Genomic DNA, 17,125 nt, shown 5'->3' with positions numbered 1-17,125 from the left:
GTCGAGATAAAAAGCTCCTAACTTCAGCTTATTTTGCCAACAATTCATGTTTGTTGTTACAGTATCGGTGGGCGTACATATGCCTGCAATCTTCAGCCCCACATTAATGTTTTATTAATTAAATATGGGATATTGGGAGATACCACATGATATAAATTCAGGAATGTTGTAAATGGCCGATGTATATTGCACATAATTGTCTTATAACTCATTGCATCTACTGGTAATTGGATTCCACGTAAAAATGTAAAATTCGCTTTAAACTCAGAGCTTCTCATTATGCCCTAAATAAAAAGAAGTAGCATGTTGTCTAAAAAGACGTAACCAATCAGCCTATGATATAAGTCTTTGAAACTCAATTCGTCTTGGTACTGGTGGACCTTATTGTCAAATATCTACAAAATTCATCAAAACATTACTGAAAATATGAAGAGATTACAATATAGCAAACGTATTCTAATGTAGTTAATATTGTAAGTTAATGTGGAAAGGGTACAATGTGCTAACGGCATATATTTTGACTATGACAATTGGCTGTTTTATTGGATATGCTATAGAAGCAAATATAACGATAGGGCAATCATAACTTCTCAATAGCATATATACAAGAACGAGTAACTCTATAATTCAAATAATTAATTCTGATAATTTTATTTAGATAGAACCAGTTATCTAAAATGTCTATAGAAACACTTTACACTTGATATCTCTCTTAAACTAATCACGTATTATTGCAAAAACATAGTGATTGCAAAGATTATACGTTGAATCAAACATTCAAATACTCTAGGCTTTGCATACTAAATTGAATCTTGCAATTTATTTTGTAAAATTAAGTGTATATCATTTCTACCACATATCTTAAAAATTATAAACTCTGGAGTATAAAATACATATATTTTGAAAGTTTAATCGGAATCCGTTAGCTGGAAAATGTAAAACATTTTCACACATATATAGTCGTCATAATTGAAGATTTTTTGCAATTCGTATTTTCTGTTGTCATTATCGTTGGAATAAACACAATTTAATAAAACTTATAGGCATTATAAAGATTTTTACGTCGAATCGAACGGTGCCATAATACTACTCACGCTACTATTATTTTCTAAAATATGAAAAAATAAGTAGATATCAATTTTTGCCACTATAAGTCGTGGAACAATTTAACATGCATTTTCCTTTATTTCACGCCAAAATACACATATTTTGAGACTTTTATCTTACGCTGTATATTCTTTTAGTTTTAGTAAAGAAGTAGAAAATAATAATAAATATTTTTAAGCGAGATATATTGAATTTTTGTTACCTGAACTAAATAGGTTGTCATTACGTCGCAAACAACAAAGGATGGTATGAAGTACCATTAATTTTCTATTCATAAACAATATAAATTCAATATTATTATAATCCCTCAATATTAAATACCATACCTAATACCCTAGAGTTTATATTTCGTCAGAACTTTTCGCCGCCAAACTAGAAAAGATTGGAAAATTGTTCTCGTGCTTTTTCCATTTTTGCATGTTCATCAGATTGCGTGTGCTCATCTCCAAAATGAAATTTACAACACAAAATAACAAGGTTGAAAGCAAGATACCACACTCCGCCAGATAGTCCTAGAAATAAATTGGATCCAGGCCACAATAATTTCGTAATAATAGATAGCACACTCTAATCTTTACACTGACGGTCTATGAACTTTTGCTATAAAATTTTTGTCGATATCGGTTCTAATAAAATGTGTTATATTAGAATCAAAATATACACAAGAACTGACTCATTATTATACAAATGTTATATACTAGGATGGTTCAAATATGATCAAGACAAACAATGTAGATAGCGTGCACGTATGTTTTGAAGATCGTGGCTTGAGTATGTGATAGCTCGGTCTCTTACAAACAGTGTGGCATAGTTTTTGTCGGGATCATCGGGCATGTTTCACGCGCGTTCTACGACCATGAGTGGACATCAAGTGCCGACCGCCGTAACGCAACATATTGTCATTCGTTTTTTAGTGATGGAAGGCGTTAAAAAGGCGGAATTTTTCTGCTTTTGCGAAATGCGTTCCGTAGTGAGTGCTCGAGTAGGGCTGCCGTATTTAAATGGGCCAAAGCATTCAAGGATAACGGCGAAACCGTCGAGAATGAGCCGCATGATCGTCGACCGCGAACCAGCATCACACCAGACAATATTCGCCGCGTAGAACAACTCATTTTGGAGGACCGTAGGATGAATATTCGAAACATTTCGGCTCAACTCGGCATCAGTATTGGTAGTATAGAGTCTATCACACAGGAACACCTTCAATATCGCAAAACAACTGCGCGATAGGTTCCTAAACTGTTGAACTTCGAGCAAAAATTTACACGGTTGAAAGTTTGTCGCCACTTGCTGACACGATACGAGGAGGAGGGGGGCGATTTTTTAACATTGTTGTTTTTTCGTACATACACTGTTATGATCCCGAAAGCAAGATGTCGTCTTAAGAGTGGAGGAAGAAGGAGGAAGGGGCGCCAGTCAAAACGAAAACAACCAGGTTCGCGGGTAAGGTTCTGTATACGGTGTTCTAGGACCGGCGGGGCGTGTTTTACGCCGATTTCCTCCACACTGAACTTATCGTTAATTCTACATACTACTCCAACCTTCAGTCCGTATTTATCACCCTGCGATTACCACATGTTTGGACCACTGAAAGAAGCCGTCGGAGGTAAAAGATCCAACACCGACGACGAGGTAGAGCACTTCGTGCGCATATGACTCTCCAAGTTGCCCAAGGACTTCTTCGATACCGGCATCAAATATTTTCCGAAAATGCGTAACTAGTGGTGGAAAATACCTAGAAAATCTGTACATTTTTTCAATAGTGAATAAACGCGTCAGAGTATTTGTCTTGATCATATTTGAACCACCCTCGTATTATCTCCTATATACTGTATAGTTGCAAAAATAAACAATTTCAGGGATAAAAATTGCAATTTTTGCAATAAGAGTTACACTGTTCAATCCACCACTTGGTGAACTTTATTTATAATAAGCAATAACAAGATCCTTCAGTCTTATTTTCTGATCGCAATGGTAATATTAAATTCTTCCAAATCGTAATGTATCAATCTTAATTTTATTGAATTTCCATCAAATCAAAGATTATATATCCATTATATTATCAACATAAAGAAAAGTAATTTTGTAACACGCATACCCCGGATAATCTAAGACACTAACCTGGGAACGTTGATAGTATTTTTACGTCCCGCTCGGAACGAGGGAACTTTTAAAATAATTTTATTATCTTGGAGAGATTGCATCCTCCCCAAGGCTTGACACGGGCTCGTAATCCGGCATGAAGGAGTTTATTTCAGCTCGCCATGACATTTTAAAACTGCTGTCTATGCCGTTCCCCGTTTTAAAACTGAATAAAAGTTGATAGAAATTTTCGTCCATATGGAGACAAGTTATACGGTAGATGTTGGACTTGATCTATGTCAGAAGCACTAAATTAAACAGTATGTCTAACCGTATCCACTTTTAATGCAAAAAAAATTAAATTATATGATAATGTACCCATTTTACACATCATGTCCCTGATATTACTAGACACTTAATTATAATTCAGTTTTCCTTACGCAGATAGTCCGTAGTCTACTGGTGAGATTATAAAGAAATGGCTGTTTACTCACAGAATGTGAGAATTGCTACAATCTTATTTGAAAGAATAGTTTTGCTAGAATACTGGGGACATTACTACAATTTTTGTTAGATACATATCCTATGAAGATGTTTTTTTACCATTCCTAAGATTATGGATTTAATATTGCTATAATAATACATTCTAAGGTATTTAAGTTATTACTAAATGATTACTTACTAATATATATACAAGTTAGGCATCACTTTTTTCGTCACAATCTCGCAATTTCTATGGTTCATTTGGACCAGTTTTATATACATATTTTTAAATATACCATCGTATATTTAAAAATACATGCTGTAAAATAAGAATATTTAAAAAAAATACTCTTTACTGACCAAAAATATTAACAGAACATTATATACGTAGATTATGATCACTTCATATATTACCCTCTTCTTTATAAGTCCTATTCTTCTTCTTATTTCTTATAAAAATATCAATAAATCAAAATTTTGACAATCCCAAAGTTAAGAAATATGTACTTAGAAATTCTTTCATGATTTTTGATATATATTTGATTTTCATGATAAAACTTATATCTAGACTATGATCTAAAAAAATGTAATCTAAAATATACATCTTATTGTATGCCTCACAACATTGTATGAATTTATCAGATATTTAGTATCAGTTTATTCCATTATTCCTATTGGTGACTATGAAAGTTTTAATTTTACTTCCTTGTATACCTTCACACAGATTCCAAATCGAGAAATAATAAACATATTTCACTTTTATCCTATTTTTAGATATAGCCAACCATAGCTTTTTATTTTTTCAGAAGAATGGTCTACTGTGCATCTTCTGGATGAACCAGATTTTGCAATACCAATCCACAACTTAACTGTACCTCTTGGAAGAGAAGCTATATTTTCATGTTCAGTCAACAATATAGGAAAATATAAGGTAATATTTATATAACAGAGCTCCTAACGTTTCAGCTACACTAGGTGTTTTTTATCTGCATGATTACAGTAAAATTATTCTTACTGATACATCACAATATCTAACTACTGAAGAGGAGTATAGTAAAATACTGCAATGAAATTCATTGAAAATGCCTTATTTATAATAAACTTGCCTTCTAATATTTATTTGTAAATACAAGTATCAAAAACTAGAAGCACACAAATAGATCTCATAGAAAATATGAGAAATAAATTTAATGAATATAGTAATATTTAGTTACATACAGGTGGTGCCAACTTGTAATGTTCGTAAACATAATACGTTACTCCTAATGTTCAAAGTACACTTACATTTTCCAAAATCATTTTAGTTTTATTTAGAGTTGGGAACTAAAAGCAGTCCAGACAGTCGATAGTTGGAAAACTAGGAACTCAAAATTATAATTACTATTTCAGTCAAAATCAAGCTTTAACTGTTTTTCTATTCATGATACAGATGGAACTGTACACATTCACAGAGATAATTGTTTGATTATCTGTGGTAAATCTGTGATACAGATACATTCATGAATTGCACTAACGGGAAAATACGCTTGCAAACTAGCAGTGATAATCAACAAACAGGGACAGCAAAGGAAGAGATGAAAGCACGTTTGATTACTCTTTATATCAGGTTTGGCGAGTTCTGGCCATTAAAGTACGATAGATTTGTGATTACACCAATTACACTGGAATTAACATTTTTCGAGAAGAAAGGACTAGGAACAGATTTTCTTGAACAACTTGAGATTTGAGAGTACAAGTACACGATGTGAGAGAATAAAGACTGACTTTTTATCAAAAAAACTGTTAAGATGCACATATCCCATATAAAAATCTTACAATTGATGAAGAACTAGTTGCTTTTAGAGGACGGTGTGCTTTCTATCAGTACATTCCTTCAAAACTGGTAAAGTAATGTTTTAAAATGCATGCTTTGGTAGATAACAATACATTTTACGCGCTAAATATGAAAATATATTGCAGTAACCAGCACGAAAATAGACCTTTCGCTGTAAGCAAAGAATCTTATGGTGTTGTAGATCGATTGGTACAATATATGTATTACAATCATCTCAGAATGTTACCATAGACCTGTTTAACTAGTTACCATAACCTTACGACAGTGGGTATTGGGATTTTTAAATTTCAAAATGATGTAACTTTGTTTTCTTACGCCCCAAAACCTCGTAAAGTGTCGACCTGATGTCGCCATTACATCATGACAAAGAAATTGATTCTATACAACCAGAAGTAAACAAAAACGAGCAGTGATAACATTTTATAATCAGAGCAAAAGTGGTGTTGATACAGTTGACAAGTTAAATAGAACTTACCACATTTCAAGAATTTCCAAAAGATGACCACTAACAATGTTTTTGCATAATTCTATCATGAAGGAATAAATAGTATGATTATATATGTCATTAATAATGGGATAGAGAAAAACAAAACAAATTTGAGATGAATGTTTATTCGCTAATTGGGCCTTTCTTTAGTAAAAGACCATTCGTATACAAGAAGAAAGCTTCCAAAAAGTCTTTTACAACATTATCAGTAGATACTTTGAAGATTATTCTAAAAATATAAAAGAACCTCCCAGAAAAAGATAATGCAGAGATGCTCAAAATGACCTAGAAAGAAGGACAGAAAAACTAAATGCACATGTACAAAATATCAAACTCCGATATGTATAGAGGATGCTGATCTCTATTGTCAAGGCTGCAATAATTTGGAACCTAGTGATCTCAATTAAAATTAGTGATTACTATATTTAATTACTGTTTAATTCATAGTTTATGGTTTGCTGATGCAATAAAAACAATTGTGATAACTAGATAAGTAATTTCATAGTTATGCTAATAAATAGATAATAATTTTAACCTATGTATACTAAGTTCAGTATAAAATTAACCTAAATTAAATTAAATTTAGTATACGTAGGTAAGAGGTAAGTTTTCAGTTATCAGTTTTAATAATTTTTTTTAATTATTCCCGATTTTTACTTAAACATGATGGCTACGATACAAAAATAATATTCAACGCATAATATTCAAAAACAAATTTGTAGATACAACTTTTATAACATTTTATAGTGTGAGATATGTCACATCCCATGTAGTAGTATAGCAGATCTTTTAATCATCTGGTATACAGAAGGCTAACAACAATTACCCCGAATGTATTAGGAAAAGACAAGAAAAGAGCCACCATGTTATAGATAACATTCCTTAATTGAAAAAAAAAGTACATTTTAGATCGACGTCGGCCATGAAACCCCGTCCCGCTTTTATTGGGCCCATAAACATTTTGAAAACGGCAATTAAAAATATATTATTTCGATAATATTTGCCGGTGATAGCGGAGGTTTTACGACAGACCATGAAATAAAGAATTTAGCAGCGCGGAATTACAGTTTCCAGAATGTAGAAGTTTTATCGGAAAAGGAAACAAAAATGCTTTATTGGCTCATACGTTGAATATGAAATCGCGTTTCGGGCTATTGGAAAATTCGTATTTCTCTCAGATTTCGTGGCCCACGCCTTCCCTTCCTGTGGGAAATCTATTAGGCAATTTTTCGGAAAGCGTTTTATTTCATATTGTGTCGAAAACTATGGCAAATTCCGCTCCCTCGCCCAGGTTTAGTTGGAACGATCGGATAGAGAGGAGAAAAAAGGTCCCGGGAAAAAATGGGGATTGTTAACAAATCAATTTCATCTTACGGAATCGAATGGCGAAGGCGAACTATCAATAATACAAACGTTGCTATAGTAAAAAATACCGTAAAGGGTGCGTGTGTTTTCTCGCTGCTGCTATATGAACTGCTTAGAAAGATTTCAAACGAAAAAATCATATTATATTCCAATATTCTCACTCCTGCCTCTCCCATTTCTCTTTTTGCCTCTTGAACCGACTTCAAATAAGAAATAAAGAATAATCAAACTTAGACGTTTAACACCATAAAAACGTTTTAAAATAAAACATTTACGTAATAATCCTCGTAATAACTAAATAAAAATCAGTTTGAAGTCGGTACCGTGCCCAAACAGTTATATTAAATTAGATATGTTTTGTTCCTTTTTAATTTTGTATGTATGTCATAAAACTATATTATTATTTTTGTATTGCTTGAGGAACCCTCACCGACTTCAAACTAACTGATTTTTATTTACTTAAGTTTGATTTTTTTTTACATTTTAGTGAGTACTTTATTTATTTTTTGAAGTCGTTAAAGTTGTTAAAATATTTTAATTTTTTCATTTTAGTGTTAGATTTATTTTACTCAATAAATTACGCTGTTATTACACTGGATAGACCAAGTTAAAGTACAGCCTAGTATGAGGAAAAAATAGGAATAAAGAAGCAATGATTGAAAATATGGAATGTTTCAGGCACTGAGGCCCGCTGCTTAGTCAAGGTGATTTGACAAATGTTCCAGCCAAGCATTTTTTTTCGCGTGTGCGCTTAACGTTCGAACTATTACACCATAGAAACAGTTGCCTACCATGTTTCTACGACTTCTCATATGATTTGGTTAGTGCTTGAAAAGCAAACTGAATGGTTTTCGCACTGAACTTCCAATTTTTCGTCACATCTATTCAGCAGTGACATTATACCCATATATCTAATTATTTTAGATAAAAAATATGTGAAAACTTTGTACGTGCCTTTTAAATTTAAGGTTTCTCTCGATTTCCCTCATTTCCGCCATCTGGTCTTAATTTGGTTCCAATAGAACCACCTCGAAAGGACACTCTTTCGAATAGAATTTTAAAAAATTTGAAAAATTTGAAAACATACATTAAAAAAAATAGGTACAGCTGAACATAGAACCTCTCCCTTTTTTGAAGTCGGTTAATAGATTTTATTTTCTTTTTCTTGAGTATACACAGATTTCGTAATACTAAATTTAAACGTTCATACAAGCATTTCGATGGCTGAAAATGGGGCTTTTAGAAAATTGTGTCAGCAATAGAGTAAAGACTCATTCGAATCTATATCACTCGAAGGTATGCCCTATAAATTAATATTAAAGGATTTTTTTAGACTGAAACTTTATAGCGGAAAATCTATCTTCTATTATCTAATGATCTATCTCTTGAGGCTATCTAGGAATCGACACATTTCTTGGTATCTTCATAAAAACTGAAGCATTACTCAGACAGGTCACGATTCTTTTGTCGGAACAAGTCGCAATCTGAAGGAGTAAGGTCCGTGGAATATGACAGGTGGAGTTGCACTATCCATTTCAATGTTCCCAAGTATAATTTTACCGGTTTTTATAGCACATAGTTGAGCTATCATGTTGAAGAATAATATTATTGCCACTTTTCTCGTATTCCAATGGCTTTTCGCGCAGTTATCAGCTTAAATACATTAGTTGTAGTCGATATTGATCTACATTGATAATATCATCGAGTAATACAAATAAAAATTAATACATAATAAAAAATTGTGAAGACCACTTGTCATAAACTTTCCAGTCATTATCCCCCACACAAGGTCAACCAAATGAAAAGAAGAGTCTATTAGAGATCTTTATAAAAAACAACTAAATTACCGAAAAAAAAGCTGTTTACAAACAATCAAATCCATATATATTGTTAACAGATAATTAAACCCTTACTAAACCCAGACATTTTTCTAACATCCAACATAATGATTATGTACGCAAAGAAACTCATATAGAATTCTGACATATGTAGTTCTAAGGAAATATGAACAAACGGTACAATTGTGAAGAATATGCAATCAAATCAAGTAAATCTCAGATTATGGCAAGGAACTTCTATCTGACTTCCATGTTCCAAATTCTAATATATGTCTATTAGTGAGAAATAATTAAAATCCTTCCAAATCAACACAGAAATTAACAACCAGTATATCTCCTTCTAAACTTCAAACTGTGAATGATGCTAACAGGATATACCCTGAGATAATACTATATATTCCGAGAACATTGCCCATCAATATATGTACAAATAAACCTAAAAACAGAGACATAAAAATATTACTCCATATAAATCATCACTAACAATTATAATTGTTGCGTTTTCATCCATCAATTAAGTAAACAGATCCCTGTTAGTACATGTAAGGTGATGCCTTACTCTACACTCTATATTCACCAGACATTGCGACCTGTCGTCATCATTTGTTCTGTTTGATGTTGCATAATCTGTTTGAAAAACCATGTGAATTAAAAATGCAAAGACCACCAGAAAGAGTAAAAGATTAGTAATCGAACTTATTCAAAATGTGCTATTCAAGTGGCAATCAACAAGATACACAAATGGACTAAAAACTGGAATTGGAGCTTAACAGATCCAAATTTCTACATGCCAATTTTGTGTAAAGGCAAAAAATTATAAAAAACTAATTATATCACTCGCCGGACACACAATTCCTCAAACAGAATAAGCAAAATATTGGCATCCATCTCAATGATAGGCTCAATTAGAAACATCGAGTTAAACAAAAGGCAATGCAGATGAAACTCAAAGTCAAATAAATTGACTAAAGTCAAAGATATTGGTCTATTTAAAAGCCTATTTGGAGTCCTACGCCTTGGACTTTGATTAAGTTCAAATATGCGGTTGAAACTGAAACATGAAACAAACTAGTAAACCAACGATGCCAAAATAATGGAATAACGAACGGAATTTCCAAGCTATACCAGATTTCGCTATAGAACATGAAAATTGGTAACTAAAACGCAACAATGAAGAAACAATACAGTTACCGGTTAACCCATAGGAATTCAGAAGTTTAAAGTGAACTTGTATAGTGTATAGTATTTAACTTTAGCTTACGTAGGCTAATTTAATTTTAGTTGCGGAGACACAAAGTTATACATTTACACATTCTCACACGTCCTTCCTGTATACTGATAAAGTACAACAGAACAATAGTAACAAATTAATTTGTACATAAAGATTATACCAAACATATCTTTTTTTTTTTTATTTACTAAAATATGTCTTTATGATACATTAAATCTAGCTATATAACTAGTAGGACCCATCGGCCCTAGCGCACTCTCTAGTGAAATAGTGTTCATACATGTCACTGCTGTATATTTTATTATATGCAGCTCACTAGGCAACACTACACAAAATCAGATGGTTTTATTCTTTTGAGTCGGTGTCCTGTTCTGGTGGTATCCAAAAGTTGCAATACTTCTGCATTCTCATGAGAATCGAGTATTTCCTCATGCCCCCTTGCAATTCTCTTGATTTCTTGGCTGACTGTGGGTATCTCTTCAGATATTTGTCCTTCGTCTCGATGTAGGTAATCAGTCCTATAGTGTTTGAGTGCGCCTACAATACCTTTCAGGACTTTGTTCTGAAAAATTTGTATTTTGTTCCTGTTACTATTTGCAGAAGATCTCCATAATTGAACTCCGTATGTCCTTATTAGTTTCAGTATTTTCTTATATAATAGCAATTTATTATGTATTGATAATTGTGGTATTGATTCAATTTCAGTTCTGTTCTTTTCTTCTTTATATGTTCCTTCCAGCGAAGTTTTGCGTCCAGATTCATTCCGAGATATTTAGCGTTGTTGCTACATGGAATGAGTATTATTTAATGTTATTGCCGCTTGTACGGTCTGTTTGTAGGTGAACTGCACATGCACAGATTTACTTTCATTAAATTTTATTTTCCAAGTTTGTGACCAATTATTTTTATTGTCGCTTGCCTGTTATAATTTTTATGAAGCTTCTTCAATATTGTCTCCGACAGCTTTAATCACAGTATCATCAGCAAATGTAGCCATCGTAATATTCTCCAATTGTGGTATATCACAAGTGTAGAGAAGATAAAGCATTGGTCCCAGTACACTTCCTTGTGGTACACCTGCTTTAGCTTCTTTTATTGTATCCTCTTCTTGTTTGACTCTAAATATTCTGGTTGAAATGTACGATTTTAATAGTTCTGTGTGTTATTTTGTCATATGGTCCTTATCGAAGGCTTGTGCTATATCTAAGAATATAGCTGAGTATACTTTTTTACTTTTCTAGGCTTTCTCAATAACATCTGTTATTCTGTGGACCTGGTCAATAGTTGCTTGTTAATAAACGCAAATTCGTGCGTTAGTACTATGTTTTTCCCTCTATGCCAAATATATCTAATACAAGTTATAAATAAAAATAAATTGCAGTAAAGCATGAAATTTCAACACAAATTTCATCGTTTCCTCCGCAGACAGACTTATAATGAAGACATTCAAATCGCTGATACCAACAATTAACCGGCAATTTCTCATAAATCAATTCCGACTTTAACAAGTGTATTATTTTCGATCAAACGATCGTGAAGCATCTCCATTACATCCTAATTATTCCGTTCAGAATTCATTATTCGACTTCGTGCAAGCCATTCCGGTAATAATTCAGCGTTAATATTCAATTAAAATCACTTCAGCCGACGAAGAAGTGTTCATAGACAGACAGCCGTACCGGTAGGACGTCTTTCGTTGCCCAATTTTAGTCGATTAATTTTAACGTAATACAAATTTAATTAGGACCGTATTTAACAGAGATTAAATGGGATACATGTACACCCCGGCCATATAATTAGGAGTATATGGAATTTTGTCAAATGAATACGTAATATATTTACCAGGTACCTAGGTAAATTAAATTAATTATTAATATGTTTTAATTCCTAATGGACTACGTGAAGATTTGTATATAATTAATTATTAATTTTAATGTATTATATATAATGTATAATGCTGCGGTTATAACTAAAAATTAATGGTAAATATAGTCATATCCGGTGCTTTCTGGTCATTTTTTATTAACGAAAAATTAGTGCTAACAGGTCAATTGAAAAGTCCCCGGCCTACCATAGTAAAACGCATTTTTTAGCAACATTAGCTTTTTTTTATTCAACATAATTCTCTTCGACGGTGATACACTGATTATAGCGATCCTCCAACTTTTCCATACCATCATTGTATTACGATTTGTAATTTGCTTCATTATAGGTCTAAGTTTCAACGACCACCTATTCATTCGATGAAAATTTCTTCTCAGCGAGCATTCTTTTGAGATCTAAGAACAGGAAATAGTTACTGGAGAATACAGTGGATGAGGAAGCAATTCGAAGACCAATTCATGGATTTTGCCATCATTTTCATTGACTTGTGACAAGGTGCATTGTCTTGGTGAAGCAGCACATTCTTATTCTTCAAATGTGGCCGATTTATCGGCGATTTGGTCCTTCAAACGGCCGAATAATACGTAATAGTCGCTGTTAATAGTTCTTCCATCTTCAAGGTAGTCAGTGAAAATTATTCCATACGCATCCCGCAATAAAGACGCCATAACCCTGCTAGCCGACTGTTGCGTTTTCCCATGCTTTGGAGCGTATTCATCATGTGCAGTCCACTCGGATGACTGTCGATTGGACGTCGGAGTGAAATGATGGAGCCATGCTTCATCCATTGTCACATATCGAAGCAAAAACTCGGTCTTATGATACTTGATCATTTTCAAACACTGCTCCGAATAATAAACTCGTCGCTTTTTTTGGTCAGTGTGAGTGAAAAGTGAGCTCGCGCGGCAATGCGGCTTTCTCATACCCAAATATTCGTGAGGGATATGATGTACACGTTCAGTTGATATTTTTAAAGTCTGTGCTATTTCATTCAATTTCAATTTCCGGTCATTGAAATCATGATGTGGGTTTTTTAGATGTTTTCGTTGGTAACAACTTCCCTTGGACATTTACAGCTTTCACCGTCTTTGGTGCTTATTTCGGCACGTCTAAATTTAGAATTCCAATCCTTGATGGTTGATTTTAATTTGACAGTGTCCGAATACTCGACATCAAGGCAAGTTTTTGCTTCAACTGTATTTTTTCTCTACAAAATGTAATATTTTATCCAGTTTCTTCACAATAAAAAAAGTTGCTTCACTAATGATAACTAATGATCTGGCAGTTGTCAAATTTATACACGAATCTTTTGAGGGTCAAGGCTAACTAAAAAACATATGGATTTAATTCTAGTAGCGCCATCTATGTGCCAGGCCAGAGACTTTTCAATTGACCTGTTAGAAAAATATCGGCAGCCACTATATTTTAATAGTAAATAGTAAATAGTATATATATATATATATATATATATATATATATATATATATATATATATATATATATATATATATATATATATGTATATATATATATATATATATATATGTATATATATATATATATATATATATATATATATATATATATATATATATATATATATATATGTATATATATATATATATATATATATATATATATATATATATATATATATATGTATATATATATATATATATATATATATATATATATATATATATATAGATAGATAGATAGATAGATAGATATATGTCAATTTTATGTTGAGATAACCAAAAGGGAGAAAGTAAATCAATCACCAAATACGGAAACCATTAGAAAAGCTAAAACGACTTTTTTCACATTGGGGGACAGAGAAAAAATGCGATGACGAAAAAATGCCCGGATCCGAAATAAATTTCGACCTGGAACAAGGGAACCAGGGGTTGACAAAATATATATCGTGTGTCCGCCGGCTTAGCTGTCGGACATCACATATATTTCTTTTGAGGCACGAACTAAATTCCAGACGAATTATTATATGGGTTCTAATTCCGCTACTGTTGCTATTCAAAGCAGATGGAACCGATATGCGGCGTATTAGGTATACGTAATATCCTTACAAAGAAAGTCTTTTGTGTTGTTGAAATTGTTATTGAACATGACATGCATATAAAGGTATATAAAATATTTGTAAAGCTTTGTGACAGAATTTAGTATAAACACTAAAGTTTGTTTAATAATATTGACATCAATTATTTATTTGTAGTTTAAAATTATAGTCATCTATTTTAATGAAAACTATTATAACTTATACCATTTTATGTTTAATAAATCCTGTATAAAAATAGTTATGACCAGCTTTTATTGATTTACAAAAGGCTTTTGATATCGTACAAAGAGAAACATTAAGAGTTATATTAGAATAAATAGTTGTTGTTCTAGATAAATATTAATGCCGTCATTACAGACAACATGAAATCAAGAACCTCTAAAACCTAAGCAGGATTCAAACAAGACAGAAGTTTAAGCTTTACCCTGTTTATAATAATGAGGGATGGAATAATAAATACATATCAAAGTACATAAAAATATCGATAAAATAGTAATGTCGGTAGGAGATTTTGCAGATGATGTAATAAAAAAACTTATAAGCTAAGATATCCATAGAAAACTTTATATATATTTAATATGAAACTAAGAGAATATGTAAGAGTGTGTATATAAAATAGCTAAAAGTAAGATACAAGTAGCAGGAATGAAATTCCTCAGAAAGATCAAGGGCCTAACGAAGTTTGACAGGATGAGAAGTAAAGAAAATACGTCAATAAAAGAGAATTATATATACAGAAAGATAATTTTTATTTATTTATTTGCTACATTCTTAGGTACTGATCTTTACCAACTAACCTATAATTTGTCAATACAGTGATATGAATCTAGGTATGTTCCTTAGGAGGACCTATTGACCCTATAAATTCTGCTGCTTATATATTAAATGCATCTCGCTATACTACATTACACAAGATCAAATAGTTTGATTATTTAGAGTCAGTGCCCTATTCTGGTGTTATTTGCTGCCAATTAAACAATAGATTTTCAAATATTTGAGCTCCATTTCTTTCCGTTTCTTTTTTATATGCTTCTTTCAGCAAAGTTTATCACCAAAATTCATTCCGAGATACTTGGTGTTGTGGCTATATGGAATGCTAGTACTAATTATTGTTACTGATTATACTTTATACTGCACATGCCTATATTTTATGTTTCGTTAATTTTTATTAACCATTAATTTTCGTGTGGCTTCTTCGCTATTGTCTTCAACACCAAAATTCCTTGTAGTACACCTGCTTTAGCTTCTTTTATTGTAGACTAGGCTTCCTCTTGTTTGACTCTAAATATTCTTGCTAAGAATGTAAACATTCTAATGTAAGATTTTAATAATTCAGTTCTAAGCGGTACAGTTGTAGTAAAAGGTGTTTGCGTCTATTAACACAGTCTTACCATTGTGAAAAAACTAGAAAATACTTTGATTTATTAAACGAAAAACTGCCAAGCATTAACTCATCACTCTAATACTTATTACTCTTTTTCGAGCGTTAGATTATTTATATTATATAAAAAGAATGAAATCAAGTAGAAAACTAGCACAGATCAAAGTATCCCCGGATCGTCTTCCCCGGATCCCGACGAATAAATATATGGGCGGAATTATTCCCGTAATAAAGGTTTCCTGCTAAATTTAACGCTCCAATAAAATTTGTAGGTTATACTTTTAGATAAAATGGACTTAGAGCGTTTACTTTGTTAGAAAAACTTTTTGGTATTCTAAGGAATTTAGTAGCTGGCTGGAAAAGTTACTTTGCGCGATAATTTCGCTTTCGCTCTATTATTCTTGGAGGCTTTTAGTACGCTTATTAATTCATTTCAGTGAACTTACGACAAACAACAATTTTTATTATGTTCTTTTCGGTGTAGAACTTCGAATAACTATTATAAATATTCGCGAGGGTATCTAATTTATTTGCAAAAATTAAATTTGCATTCTTTGAGGGTGATGTTTAATGCTTATTATTATTATAACATTAATTCCTTGATTTTGTAAGTTTAAATAAAATTATCTTAACGTGATAGAGTCTAAATTTTTTTCCATTTTGTATTTGGCACAATCGGTAAGATTCCGGGGAGATCATAAGGCTGTTCTCTTTAAAATTAATTCAATTAACTAAAATCAAATTAGTTATTAAGAAAAGTAGACGGGTTGACATTGGATTGGCAATCGTTCTCCAGTTCGCAGTACTTAAACCATTCATTTGTAAGCTAAATAGAGTTTAGGCAAAAATATCGCAGCTGAATCTCTATCCAAAAGACCACTACCCATAAAGTATTCCAATTTGGAATCAATAAAGCTTTGCAAAACACCTCTAATTCATGGATTACCAACAGAAGCATTACAGTTTGGGGTTTAAGGCCATCAAAAGCGGACTGAGGTTGCTGTGAAGTAATATACTCTAAATATAAATATAATAACATAATGAGCCTGTAAAAGTCGTCTGGTTATCAATCGTATGTAAAATTGTGTATGAAAGCAATAAGAGCTTTAACTCTAACCTATTAACTATTGTGGCTGTACTATAATGTGTATTTTACTTAGATCAGAATTTTGTTGTATAACTTTAAATTATAGGTTATGTTTTCAATCAAAGAAATGGAACACTTTAAAATGAGTCAGATTCATCCTACAACTCAACCCATATATAAAAAATAATTGCACGAAAACTGCACAATATACGATGATTATTTTAACCAATGTTAATGTTTAAAATTGCGCACTGTAAAAGGTATGCCTATTA

The 17,125-nt window shown here is 32.1% G+C and overlaps 1 protein-coding gene across 2 annotated transcripts in view; it reads left to right on the top strand.

Moving 5' to 3' along the window:
* Positions 1-17,125, top strand: part of LOC143192690 (lachesin) — a 207,089-nt gene that overhangs the window by 138,049 nt on the left and 51,915 nt on the right. Inside the window, exon 3 of one of the 2 annotated variants that reach the window (XM_076398185.1) lies at positions 4,482-4,603. In XM_076398185.1, the coding sequence (XP_076254300.1) occupies positions 4,482-4,603 (122 nt within the window). Of the gene's footprint in view, positions 1-4,478; positions 4,604-17,125 lie in introns of both variants that reach the window. The other variant, XM_076398184.1, reaches the window with a different exon arrangement.

This window comes from Rhynchophorus ferrugineus, unplaced genomic scaffold (assembly GCF_030347505.1).
Source record: "Rhynchophorus ferrugineus isolate W39M unplaced genomic scaffold, kcgeb_rfMv2 rfM3, whole genome shotgun sequence".
NCBI lineage: Eukaryota > Metazoa > Arthropoda > Insecta > Coleoptera > Curculionidae > Rhynchophorus > Rhynchophorus ferrugineus.
This window is presented reverse-complemented; position numbering and strand designations above follow the sequence as displayed.